The sequence below is a fragment of the Pyrus communis genome, chromosome 12 (assembly GCF_963583255.1).
Source record: "Pyrus communis chromosome 12, drPyrComm1.1, whole genome shotgun sequence".
Classification (NCBI taxonomy): Eukaryota; Viridiplantae; Streptophyta; class Magnoliopsida; order Rosales; family Rosaceae; genus Pyrus; species Pyrus communis.
Window position 1 is genome coordinate 19,677,833 of NC_084814.1, and position 15,015 is coordinate 19,692,847.

A 15,015-nucleotide genomic window follows, 5' to 3' on the forward strand; every position below is an offset into this window, starting at 1 on the left:
ATTTCCTCTTTAAACTTTAATTTTAGTTGATTACCTCCCTGAACTTTTATAATTGGCAAATTTCTTCCTGATCTATAATTTAAACCGATTACCCTAGAATTTTTATAATTGGCCAATTTCCCTCCTAAACTCTAAAATTCAACAAAAAGTGTATGGAGTGAACTAGTAGAATAGAAGAAGAAGAAAAAAAATGTTGTCCACTACATCAAGGATAAAATTCCTTCTTACAATTATAAAATTAAAGTTCATGGGAGAAATTGACCAATTATAAAAGTTCAGGTGGGTAATCGGTGAAAATCAAAGTTAAGGGAAATTAGTTAATTATAAAAGTTTAGAGGTAATTATAAAATTAAAGTTCAAGAGGAAAATTGGCAGCTTCTTACAAGTTCAGAGAGAAAATCGGCAAATACCTTTAGAATAATTGATGATGAAACTAGCACTAGCCTTCATTGAATATGTACCATTAGATAATTGATCTATCATAATCAAATTGTAGTTTGGTAATTTATAATTGGAGGGGAAGAAAAATTAAGTAAAAAACATGATTGGAACCTGATAGGAAAGAAGAAGAAAAATGAAAAGCCAAATTTGATGGAGGGAAAAGATACGCGTAAATATTGTGAACCTGTGATGGTACACAGAGAGAAGAAGGGCAAGCAACAACCACAAATATAACCATCGATGTTACGTGCTTCCTATTGGGCTGCATGCCTGCATGCATTGCTTTCACTTAATATATGAAGATCTTTAATTCAAGATTTTCGGATCATTTTTTCTTTAATTTGTTGTGGGATAAGTTTGTCAACAGGCCACCGTCCAATGTCTGTTTACGCGTAGCCAACACAGTACACATCTCTCATGCAATTTGAAGTTAATGGTGCCCTCTGAAAGTGATTCACTTCCGTGAAAATTTGATCGAATTTTGTTTGAATTTTGCGGGCAATTTCGCAGAAGAACACTTCTGTTTGATCAACTTGGATTGATTGACGTCGTTTATTTCAAATTTTGTTTTACATCCCGTAGCATAAAATCGAACTGATCCAAGATATGCCACAACTTGTATGATAAATTAATCTGCAGAAATATATACGTCCAAAGCAAATTAATTTGGACTTGACCCTTGACTGACTTTTACTATGATTATGATCTATCTAGATACGGGCATGCACGAAGATTGCGACATGCTTCCCCACCACCCCCCCCCCCTCTCTCTCTCTCTCTCTCTCTCTCTCTCTCTCTCTCTCTCTCTCTCTCTCTCTCTCTCTCTCTCTCTCTCTCTCTCTCTCTCTCTCTCTCTCTCTCTCTCTCTCTCTCTCTCTCTCTCTCTCTCTCTCTCTCTCTCTCTCTCTCTCTCTCTCTCTCTCTGTTTTTTAATTAGGAAAACTAATGAAAATAACTTATAAACTTTGAATGTTAACAAAAAATCAGGTAATAACTTTATTTAATAGTTAGGACAAAACCCACATTATTTTTAAAACTATAGCAAAATAACTCATATTATTTTTGAAACTGAACTAAAATAACTCACACTATTTCTATACACCCCACATTTCTCAAGTCTTATAACACTCATTTTTAATTTTCAAGGACTGAATCTAACCATTTAAATGTTTAGTTTGCCGAAAGATTTCAAATCATCTGAATGTTCAGTTTGCCGAATGATTTCAAAATGATGATTTGAAATCATCTTAGTATAGTTTGCATTGACAGATGTCTACCATCGTTATGTAGGGTAACATCAGTAATGGCTTCATTGCTGGATGTTTAAGAACAGGATCAACTTTACCATACTTATCGTACGATGAGCTCTCTGTGGGAAGAATTTTGTAGCCAATGTAGTTTAAATCAAGCTTTCTTGCAAGTTCCCCAAAGTATGCCTCTGCTCCCCAACTAGTTCCAAGAGGAATCACTTGGATCAACACAGAGCCAGGTCTCATGAACAGAAAATGTGTCATGGTAGCACCGTGAACCCCTATCACGACATCACTTAAATTAAGAACCCAATAAATCTTTACCAACTCGATCCTCGAATCAGGTCCAAGAACTTCAACTTCAAACCCAATTTTCTCAAACATTTCCACCAACAAGTCTTCATTGGTTTTTCTCTTGATCCGTTTCTAGATACGATCACCAGTTTAGGGTTCTCCATTTGTCAAAAATAATTTTTTTCAATCAACATGTTTGTAGTTTCATTGGTTAGGATTTTGTTCAACAATGGAGGGTAAGAGGGTTTTGATAGTTGAGAAGAGAAATAATACGCTAAAAGTGATTTGGGGTGTATTTAGAATTTTTATTTTATTTTTAAAAACCCTAATAAGGTCAAATTTGTCATTGCATAGTGGGGTAAATAAGTCATTTAATATTAAAATTTAATGTGGGGTGCATTTAACATTTTGTGGGGTGTTGATATAAAAAGCCTTTATTTAAACGTGCAAAATGGTTTGAGGAGGTGGCCACTCTCCTTCACCCACGTTGAGCTTTACCTCCCTTTCAGGAGGAAAGGGACAACAAGAAGAAACAAGAAAAGAAAAAAAAAAAGAACCTTAACAAAAAACTTTAGGTACTGTTCATTTTAACGAAAAATCACATTTTTACAGTAAAAAGTCAATCTTGGTACTATTCGTTTTACCCTTTATTTTGTCATTTTCGTTAAAATTCAAAGTTTTCAAGTCATTTTCATTAGTTTTCCTAAAAAGAAGGCAAAACCTGAAGAGAGAACGAACAACCAAAAGAAAAAATAAAGAGAGAGAATTGGCTGACATAATGGCATATTTGTAAATAAAAGAAAGTTTATTTCTAATAGAATTGGCTGACATAAGAGCATTGTTGTTAGGGGCAAAGGTGACAAAAAAAATCATTTCGTTTTGGGCTTTTAGTTCAGCCCATGTGTATTAAATGTTTGTGAGTTTGATATAGATTAGTTTTATCCTTATGATTAAATATGAAGCCCTTTTTGTTAAATAATAGTATATGATGGTTTTTTTATTAAATTAAACTTAACTCAAGCCCTCTTCATTAAAGCTCCCTTTTTAATTTTGGCCTTTTCAACTTCCGATAAGAATTAATAGATGTCAAACATTCTTAAGTGCAGATTTCACTACACGTATGTCATAAAAAAATCTTTCCAACGAAATGTTATTTGTAAATTAAATTTAAAGTCTTTGTGATTAGCCTTCAAATTTGACATCAATGTCAAATTTATTTTGATTAGTTTAGTAGTGGGTCCCTAATTCCACTATCATTTTAGCCTATAAAAATTTTGTTTCAACAAATTTTTAATATATACAACCAATTAAAGCTCTATATTAATAAGAAAATAATATTTGACAATTTGGTTAGACAAACACAAAATTTGATATAAAACTTCAGATTACCACATCAACCATTAATTATAATTTGACTGTTATATTTTGACATTTTCATTGGGGGTAATTAGTAGCGAAGCCAGAAATTTTCAAGTGGATGAGCGGAATTTAAAGAGTGCAATGTTAAAAAAATGGCAATAACCAAATCCTTTTATATAGTAATGTCTTCTTTAATTTACCAATATTAATAATGGGAATGACTTCCTGGAAATTTGAAGGAGGACTATCCGGAATATTTGAAGGATTTAAGCATTGTTTCTTATTGTATTGTTTCAATACATAACTGTATAATGGGAAGAAAAAAAGTCGTAATACTCTTAATCCTAGAGTAAAATATACTATATGACTACTAACTAATTAAACCAACAACTCAATTAATCAATACCAATAATCGTATAAATTATTCCAAAAACAAAAATTCAATCAATATCGATAATTAATTAATCAATAATCAAGAATTCAATTTCTACCCTAAATAACAATTTCATTCATCAATAATCATTCGTAGGATTCATATCTCTAATTAATAATCAATAACTCTATTAGTGTATTGCTCTATGATTCTATATTAATTAAACAAAATCGTATTAATTAATCAATTAGAGTTACCAATATATAAATTTGGAAATTAAAATTTTGGGAGGCACAAAACACACCTATGTGCTTTATGATTGGTTTTCAAAAAGGAGTGGGATTGAATGGTGTGAACGCAAAGGGGGGACCAGTGGTCCCCACTTAGTTTTTGGTTTTTGGTTTTTTTTTTTTTTTTGTATTTACCTAAATGGAACTGTGACATTGTCTAAGAAATATTTTAAAAAATTTCTAATCATTAACCGAAACGGCGTCGTCTAACTTAAGGATTTTCCAAAAAAAAAGTAAAACACCTTGTTGTATAGAAGAAACTTGACAGCAGAGCGAGCACCACCACTTTCAACTGGACTAGAGGGGTGAAACCACCTCTCCTAAGCTTGATTTCCGGTGATGGGAGGGGCGGCCGCCCCTCCTTGCCCATGTGTATCTTCGCTACTAGGGATAATGCTAAGAAGACTAAATTTTTAAACAAAGTTTTGTAAACAAAATGATATGGTTGTTAATAATTGGATGGGTAATGCTAGGGAGACTAAATTTGTAGACAAAATGTTATAAACTAAATGATATGGAAGTTAATGATTGGATTATTACTTAACCGTTGATAAATGTGCTCATTTCTATTGGTGACAAATCATTTAGTTTGTAAATTTTGTCTCCCTAGCATTATCCTAATTGGATTATTACTCAAGTGTTGATTAACATGCTCATTCTTATTGGTGACACATCATTTAGTTTGCAAATCTGGTTTAAAATTTTAGTTTCTCTAACATTATCCTTCCATTGGAGATGGTCTTAACTGTTTCCCAAAGGATTAGCTATGTTATCAATTGAAAATAGTCAATAGATAACAATTATGTAAACTTAATTAGTACATTTGCATCTACAAAACGTGAGAAGTAAACATTTAAGTAGTATGTGTATATATTTCTTCTTTTGATATTAATTTTTAATGATTTTGATGTATAAATAGACTTTTTCATGTATTTAGGGTTGGTTTGGGAATGCTGTGCTTTTAAAAAAATGAAAACTAATGAAAAAGGCTTGAAAACTTTAAGTTTTAACGATAAGGAAAAAATAAAGGGTAAAGTGAATAGTACCATGATTAATTTTGTAGTGTAAAAATGTGGTTTTTCGTTAAAATAAATAGTACCGTGAGCTTTTTGTTAAAGTTCCCTTAAAAAAAAGCAGTTTATTAAAAAAATCAAGTACATCAAATGTGTTTGGTAAAACAAAAAAATTGTTTTTTTTAAAAAAAAAAAACTGTTGTCAATGACAATAAAAAAGTATAGAATGTTATAAAAAAAGGTCAAAGTTTGAGAGATAACCTTTTAATGGTAGGTGCAAGGTAGATGTAAAATGCCACACTAAAATTATGGCACAGGCAGATAACAAATAAAAGGCAGAGGAATAGATGATGTTACTGATATTTTTCTCTAGTTTTCTTTCTTCTTATCTTTTCTGTTACATGAAAACATATGGAGTGCTCTATTTATAGAGCAACTCCAAACTGATGCATTAACTGCATGTTGAAACTTGTAACGCGTCCTCTGACAATACAATTCATTTTCCACTTTCACTTTGCATAGGCATTGAAAACTTCTGCCCATGCTGAAGAATTCTACTAATGAAACTGTGGGCATTCATTGCCCATGAGACTTTTCAACACTCCCCATTGGATGCCCACATATCAACATGAGTTACCTCGTTAAAACCTTGCTTGGAAAAACCCAGTGGGAAAAAACCATAGCGAAGGAAAAAGAGTACAACTTTTCCTGGATCGTTGATATAGTGTCATATAGTGTCAAGTATACTTATGTTGCCTCGTTAAAACCTTGATAGGAAAAACTCAGTGGGAAAAATCCTAATCGAAGGAAAAAGAGTACAAAAAGCATGTATCATGGATGCTCCCCCTGATTTCGCATTCTCCAAATTTAGCTGTTTGGTAAGTCGACGTAATCCGATGCCTTGCACTAACTTCTGAAATGTGCACTTCGGTAGTAATTTGGTGAACAAGTCTGCCAGATTTTCATTTGAACGGATTTGTCTGGCTTCAATAACTTTAGCCTTCTGAAGCTCATGAGCACTGAAAAACTTTGGAGATATGTGTTTAGTCTTATCGCCCTTGATGAATCCTTCCTTCATTTGGGCAACACAGACTGCATTATCTTCATGGATGACAGTTGGATTGTCTGTCTTTGAAGTTAGACCACATGAATTCCGAATATGATGGATCATTAATCTGAACCAAGAATATTTGCGACTTGCTTCATGTAAAGCAAGTATTTCTGAATGATTTGAAGATGTAGCAACTAATATTTGCTTGGTTGAGCGCCAAGAGATTGTTGTATCTCCATTCTTAAACACATATCCAGTTTGTGAGCGGGCTTTATGCGGATCAGAGAGGAAGCCAGCATCTGCATATCCAACAAGGACCTGGTCATCTGTAGAGTTCTTTGAGTAGAAGAAACCCATGTCTGTTGTCCCACGAATGTATCGCAATACATCCTTAATACCATTCCAATGGCGAATTGTTGGAGCAGAGCAATACCTTGCTAACAAGTTAACTGAAAAAGCTATATCTGGTCTAGTACATTGTGCTAAATACAACAAAGCACCTACTGCACTCAGATATGGTACTTCTGGACCAAGGACTAGTTCATCATCTTCTTTTGGATGAAATGGATCTTTCTTAATGTTCAAAGAACGAACGACCATTGGCGTGCTTAGTGGATAAGCCTTGTCCATACCAAATCGCTTCAGAATTTTTTCAATGTAAGCTGATTGGTGGACCAAAAATCCACAAGCACAATGCTCGATCTGTAGGCCGAGACAATATTTTGTTTTCCCAAAGTCTTTCATTTCAAATTCACTTTTCAGATATTCAACTGTTTTATTGAGCTCTTTAGGATTCCCAACTAGATTCATATCATCAACATATATTGCCACTATAGCGAATCCAGAATTGGATTTCTTAATGAACACACAAGGGCAAATAACATTGTTGATATACTCTTCTTTGATCAAATACTCACTGAGACGATTATACCACATTCGTCCAGATTGCTTCAGACCATACAATGATCGCCTTAATTTGATCGAGAGCATACCTCGTGGTTTATTACTTGTTTCAGGCAACTTAAGTCCTTCTGGGACTTTCATATAGATGTCAGTATCTAATTCTCCATATAGATACGTAGTGATGACATCCATAAGTCGCATGTCAAGTCTTTCTGAAACCACTAAACTTATTAAGTAACGGAACGTAATTGCGTCCATTACAGGAGAGTATGTCTCCTCATAATCAATTCCAGGTCTTTGAGAAAAACCTTGTGCAACGAGTCGTGCTTTGTATCTTGCGATCTCATTTTTCTCATTGCGTTTCCTTGTGAATACCCATTTGTAACCCACGGGGTTTATACTAGGCGGGGTCTGGACTACTGGTCCAAAAACATTCCGTTTTTCTAAGGAATTTAATTCTGCCTGGATTGCATCTTTCCACTTAGGCCAATCCTGTCTCTGTTTGCATTCATCAACAGAGCGGGGCTCAATATCATCACTTAAGATGATTTCAGTGGCTACTGCAAATGCAAACATATCATCGATGATTATTCTATTCTGATCCCACAATTCATTTGTACATGCATAATTTATGGAGATTTCTTTGCTTTCATGTACTTCTGTCTCTTCAAGGACAGATGTCTTATCAAGGACATTTTCTTTTTCTGGAAGTCCAGAATTATGAATTGTGGATGTATCATTCATTTTCTCTTCCTGAATGACTTCATTTGGATTCAGTTATGCCCTCGACTTTCTCTTTCGAGGAGCTGAATCTTTTGAACCTTGGGGTCTACCACGCTTCAGGCGTGCACCAGATGAATCATTCGTTGCCACTTTATTTTGTCCAACAGGGACATCAATTCTTGCAGGTGCATTTGCAGCTGGTATATGTGATTTTGTCACTGTTATAGCATCATTAAATGCATCTGGCATTTGATTGGCAATGCTTTGAAGATGAACGATCTTTCTCACTTCATTTTCACATTGAATGCTGCGAGGATCAAAATGAGACAAGGTGGGAACAACCCATGTCAGCTCTTTCTGTTCTTCTGGAACGATCTTTTCTCCCCCTAACGATGGGAAAATTGTCTCATCAAAGTGACAATCAGCCAAACGAGCTGTAAACATATCACATGTCAAGGATTCCAAATATCTAATGATAGATGGTGAATCAAAACCCACGTAAATTCCCAGTCTACGCTGAGGTCCCATTTTAGTGCGTTGCTGCGATGCAATAGGCACATAAACAACACAACCAAAAACTCGTAAATGGGAAATGTTTGGCTGATGTCCAAACACGAGTTGTACTGAAGAGTATTGATGGTTGGCTATATGTCTCAATCGAACCAATGATGCAGCATGTAAGATGGCATGTCCCCATGCAGAGACTGGCAATTTGGTTTTCATAAGCAGAGTGCGAGTTATTAACTGAAGCCGCTTGATCAATGCTTCTGTTAAACCATTTTGAGTATGGACATGAGGAACATGGTGTTCAACATCAATGCCCAATGTCATGCAATAATCATCAAAGGTTTGAGACGTAAATTCACCAGCATTATCAAGTCGGATTGACTTAATGGGATAATCTGGGAACTGTGCTCATAACTTAATTATTTGAGCAAAGAGTCTCGCAAAGGCTACATTCCGAGTAGACAAGAGACAAACATGTGACCATCGGGTAGATGCATCAACCAAAACCATAAAATATCGAAATGGTCCACATGATGGTTGAATAGGCCCACAAATTTCCCCTTGAATTTTTTGCAGAAATGATGGGGATTCAGCATCAACCTTTAGTTGTGATGGTCTAATTACCAATTTCCCTTGAGAACAAGCTTTGCAAGGGTTATCATTTGAGGTAGCAATGTGTCTGCTCACTAATGGATGTCCATTAGAGTTGATAATGATCCTACGCATCATGGTAGATCCTGGATGACCCAGACGGTCATGCCAAAGCATGTAAACCTTTGAATCAATGAACTTCTGGTTCATGACAGTATGTGATTCAATTGTCCTTATGTATGTATAATACAATTCACTCGACATACTACGCAACTTCTCCAATATACGCTTCTGGGTATCATTGGAGGTAATGCATAGATACTCCACATTTTCTACACTTTTTGTTTCAATGTGGTATCCATTTAAACGTATGTCTTTGAAACTCAACAAATTTCGAGTAGATCGAGTAGTATACAATGCATTCTGTATGGACAATATTGTTCCATTTGGTAACATAATCTGGACTTTCCCTGAACCTTGAATTACATCTGAAGGTCCTGATATTGTTGTTACCCCTACTCTTGTAAGTATTAAGCTTGAGAAATACTTTCGATCACGAAGTATTGTATGTGTGGTTGCACTGTCTGCAAGACAAATATCTCCGCCATTTCTCATGTTCTGAGAATAACCACAATTTTTATCCATGCTCTCTGAGTAAGAGAATCAGAGTTAAAAGCAAGTTATAACAAGAAATTTACATGCCACTTTTATTGAATCTGAAAATACTACAAGTTCAGCATAAAAGTACATCAATGTTTTAATTGGACCGGTATACTTCATTTCCCCTTTCCACAATAAAATCTGGAACATCTAGATGAGTTGTGTTCAACTGCCCTGTTAAGTTAAACACTGGATCAGGTATATCCATTGGTCTAGCCTGGTCGAGAAAGTTGGTCTCGACACCCTTCTCCTTAAGGGAGGCTTGATACAGATCCACTAAATGTTTTGGGGTACGACAAGTATGCGCCCAATGCCCATTGCCACCACACCTATGGCAGGCTCCTTCAGATTTTCTAGGAGCATTGTTCATATGAGCTTTGCCTTTGTGGCGATTCATATTTTTGAAGCTCGGGCCTGAATTATGCCTCGGAACCTGGTTGTGAAACTGAACTCCATGGTTCTTGCCTTTCCTATTCCATCGACCTCGCTTGTGGCCACGCCCTCGTTTATGATTATCACCACCAGAGGATGTGGCGTTCACTTCGAGGGAAGCAGCATTCACTTCTGGGAATGGTACAGATCCAGTAGGTCGGGAATGATGATTTTTAATCAGGAGCTCATCATTCTGTTCAGCTACTAAAAGCACAGATATTAGCTGGTTGTACTCAGTGTAGCCTCGCGCTCTATACTGTTGCTGCAGGAGCACGTTGGAGGCATGAAATGTGCTGAAAGTCTTTTCCAGCATATGCTTATCAGTAATAATATCCCCACAAAGCTTCATTTGAGAGGTAATTCTGAACAATGCAGAATTGTATTCTGCCACTGACTTGTAGTCTTGGATCCTCAGATGAGTCCACTCACAGCGAGCCCTTGGAAGAATCACCGTTGTCTGGTGATTGTATCTGTTTCTCAAGGCATTCCAGAGAGCTAACGGATCTTCAACCGTTAAGTACTCGCTCTTTAGCGCCTCATCAAGATGGTGGCGAATGAAAATCATGGCCTTTGCCCGATCTTGAGAGGATGAGTTGCTCTCTTCCCTGATGGTATCTCCAAGATTCCCTGCTTCCAGATGGATCTTGGTATCCAGTACCCAGGTCAGGTAATTCTTCCCGGTAATATCCAGGGCAGCAAATTCAAGCTTCGCCAAGTTTGCCATTTTCTTTTCTAAAAGAAAATGAGATGTGTAAGAACTTGCAATAATATGTATTCCTGGAGGAATATGATGTTAGAACTTCTGGTTCTTACAAATTTTTCATTTTGATCTTCAGGCCAAAATGATAAGCACTCAAAATTTCTGGCTCGAGATTTTCAGGGTGAATGAGGAGGGCGATCGTACCGCACCATTCTCATTGAAATAATGTAATATAGAATGGGCGATTATTCCGCACCACTCAAGTAACAGGAAAATTAAATATGCAGAGCAGCGTGGGCGATTATACCGCACCACATAAAATTGCAATGAAATTAAACAGCAGGTAAATTCAAATATGCAGGGTAGGGTGGGCGATTATACCGCTCTACCTAAAATTTGCAGTAAAATTAAATCTGCAGTCCAAGATAGACGATGATACCGCACCGTCTTGGATCGCAATAAGAATAAATTTGCAGTTCAAGATGGGCGATTGTACCGCACCATCTTGGATTGCAGTGAAATTAACATAAATAAATACTGGGTTAGTAATCAATCTCTACACCAAACAAGTAATCAAAGATGTATGTAACCGTTAGTTGGAGAACTAAGAGTAGGCATGGAGCAAATAGTTCGTCGCGAGGGTATACTGCGCAGTTGAGGCAGAGGAAGAAGATGAACAGTAAAAACCTTAAAGGAAACATTTTTCTTTCTTTCGGTCGTTCGTTCGGCGAAGAGAGATGAGAGAATAATTATATTTAGAGACTCGTGCTGATAACGTGTTATAAAAAAAGGTCAAAGTTTGAGAGATAACCTTTTAATGGTATGTGCAAGGTAGATGTAAAATGCCACACTAAAATTATAGCACAGACAGATAACAAATAAAAGGCAGAGGAATAGATGATGTTACTGATATTTTTCTCTAGTTTTCTTTCTTCTTATCTTTTCTGTTACATGAAAACATATGGATTGCTCTATTTATAGAGCAACTCCAAACTGATGCATTAACTGCATGTTGAAACTTGTAACGCGTCCTCTGACAATACAATTCATTTTCCACTTTCACTTTGCATGGGCATTGAAAACTTCTGCCCATGCTGAAGAATTCTACTAATGAAACTGTGGGCATTCATTGCCCATGAGACTTTTCAACATAGAAAAGTAGAAACAAGGTCTACATGCTTCTTAAACAGTGTTTTTTATAACCCCATATATTTTACAAAATGACAATCATTACCCATACTTTATTCTCTTTGACAATTATTATATCACATTAATAACCATATCCTGTTTTGTCATTTAACATATTCATAACAATTTATATAAAAATTTCCCAAACACTCAGACACTATTTTCTTTGTTAAAAGCACTTTTACAAAAAAAAAAAAAAAAAAAAAAAAAAAAAGGTTTACCAAACACTCAACAACTTTATTTTACAGCTGTTTATTTTTACAACACAGTAGATGTAGTTTTTATTTTTTATTTTTTTATTTATATATATATACCAATGTAAAAAAGGGGAGGCCCTGGTTCAAAAAACTCTAGAGCCCCACTTCAAAGGAGGTAGATTCTTTGCCCTCCTGCTATTGTGCCCTTCCCATCTCCTTCTATTTGTGCGGTCACGGTTAAGTCACGTCAACATTTTATATTCCTATTACCTTTTGTCTTATTATCTCTATTTAAAAATCAATATAAAATGTTGACGTAACTTAATCGTGACCGCACAAATAGGAGGGGATGGGAAGTGCACGGTAACAGGAGGGCAAACAATCTGCCTCCCACTTCAAAAGCTCACCTAGGCCCCCCAAATTCTTAGGGTTGGCTTGGATTTTGTCAATATGTTCATGTATGTTTATTGTTTTGCATATGCGTACGCGTATGTACAAGTAAATTCAACGTTCAGTAAATACACAAATTATAAATGCTGGTCACATAAAATTTTCTTTTACATACGGATTGAACAAGTGGTAATAAGTGATAATTTGAACTAGCTAGTGACTAGAGCCCTCCTAATTAAGATTCAGTGTGCCAATTTGGATGATAGAGTTGCACATGAGAGAGCTAGCTTGCCATGCGATTAACTTCGTGTTATGAAAGAAGATGGCTACATACAGGTCCTTAATTTGTGCGACACAGTCGACGGAGTCATGAACTAACATATAAGAGCCAGAGAAGATGCATGCCGACGTATAAATTATATTAAGTTAATTAGCTATATATAATTATAAGAGCCAGGGAGGATTTAGACACATAATTGCTAATTATAAGCTAATCTATCACATGCGTTGCTCCAAAGAGCTTGCATTTGGATCGGTAATTAATTAACAACCACATGCAGACTAAAGCTGTTTCATGCATGATGGACTACTAGCTTGTAGCTAGAGCACGTAAACAAAATATAATGTAAAAAGAATTTATGCAGATTATACAGTGACATTGTCGTTGTTTTACGAAAGTTCTTCTCTCCTTAATGACAGCCATGCAGTAGAACTTCCAAGACCTACTAGAGCATTTCCGCAATAGAAAACGATGTTTAATTTCCCAATTCATATTTTTCATGTTCTCCATCTTCAATTATTCCAAGTTTGATTTTAGAGATTTTCTATTACGCATCAATGTATATTTTTTTGGCTATTGGATTCGGATATTGACTTTTTAACCGGCGTTCAACTTTTTATTCATTTTATAAATTTTTATAGACCAGAATATGATTTTTTTTTTTTTTAATATGTGAAATTTATACTCTCAACATATATGCATATTGCAACAGTGACATCTTCGTGGTGGAAAGTACTCTCTCCTTCCGATAACCCATGGTCGAGCATTTCCACAATGGAAAATGATGTTTTACTTTCCCAATTCACAATGTTCATGTTATCTTCAACAATTATTAACCAAAGTTTGATCTTAGTAATTTTTTTTTGTGCACTAGTGTATACTATACATTAAGATCCTTAGCCATTGTATTCTTAATTATTGAATTCTTAGTTGCACGTTCAACTTTTTATCCATTCGGTATATTTCATACATCAGAACATAATAGAGAATTTCTGCGGATCTTATTGGCTCATGAATTTGGCTTCTTAAAGTTACGAGGTGCCAAACGTGTATACATGCACCGACTATAGTATTTTTTTGCGGTATGTACTAAAGTATATGAGACTGGTGACAATATATCACAAGGACCCCCACACTTCACGCGTAAAAGACTCGTCACAGTCAATAGATGTGCTATTTACCACCATCAATATACATGCACCCACCAGAACCCACGCAGCACCAACCACTCAAAATTGCAAAAATACATCCAAAGGGCTGGTCTGAAGGGACATCTGCAGGTTTATTTTGGAGGAAGAAGAAGAAGAAGAGAAAACAAAGCAATGAAAATGTGCACAAAATATTATTTTTGCCAGTTTTATCTTTATTATTGGCTTCTAGGTACGTCTAGCTAGTCAACAAAGTGCATTTAATTGAAGATCACACCCGTATACTTAAGCAAGAACCGGCCAAACTAGCTATTTAAAGAGGTGGACGACCAAGATTGATCAGTTTCAGACCGACAAATTTTTTTAAGATATATTTTTCTTGAGGAAGTGATGGATGGAAGTATAGGCCCTAGGGTTCGAATAAATGATGAGGTTGAGAGTTCAAATTTTGTCAAAGAATGCAAGCAAATTACTAACTTAAGTGAAAGTACGCAGATCTTGATACATTCTAGTGCAAAATAAAGAAAATAAAGTGATCAAAATAGTAAAACATTATAGAATATATCTCCGACCCGAAATATTAACTATTTTGCAAGATTTAGTGGCAGAGATCGAATATCATATTAGAGGATGAGGAGATTAAATTCTAAATGAAAGTATTGGGTGTAAATTTCTTAGACATATATTATTTCCAATTGGAAACTGTGATATCTTCTACTATATCTTTTAATACCAAACGGGTTTGGATGTTAAAGTGCATGTTTTGTGTTTTTTGGATCCAATTTAAAATTAAGGGATGCTAAGTAATTTAGCTATATTCATCATTTTTGAAAACTAAAAATTGGATTAATTAAAAAGGATACTATTATTCTAAACAACCCCTAATATACTTATACGGTTAAATTGTGAAAACAGTATAAACTATGTAGATCTTTTTCATATATGGGTACACACGTAGTTTAAATGAGTAATATTACACTTATTACAATTTTTTTTATATTTGTACCATTTGTATAATAAAAGTAAGGTTCACCAACACATGTACAATAATTGTAAATGGTTTATTTTTTATTTTTTACTTTATTTTTAAATTTATATATATTTTTTATTTGGTAAAATGTTGATTGTGCATTTTATCCGTTGCTGAGGACAAGGGGCCACTGTTAAAATATAAAAATAAAACAAAATGAAGGGAAAAAAAGGCCATGATTAGAAAATCTGAACG

The 15,015-nt window shown here is 35.2% G+C and overlaps 1 protein-coding gene across 1 annotated transcript; it reads right to left on the reverse strand.

The window, feature by feature from the left end:
- Nucleotides 1-1,688: 1,688 nt before the first annotated feature.
- On the reverse strand, nucleotides 1,689-2,075 carry LOC137710124 (xylan glycosyltransferase MUCI21-like). The gene has a single exon (XM_068449076.1). The coding sequence runs from the start codon at nucleotides 2,073-2,075 to the stop codon at nucleotides 1,689-1,691; it is 387 nt and encodes a 128-aa protein (XP_068305177.1).
- Between the last annotated feature and the right edge of the window lie 12,940 nt (nucleotides 2,076-15,015).

What these genes read in the sequence shown, in the direction of transcription:
- LOC137710124 (XM_068449076.1), bottom strand. Translation starts at nt 2,075, where the DNA reads ATGTTTGAGAAAATTGGGTTTGAAGTTGAAGTTCTTGGACCTGATTCG.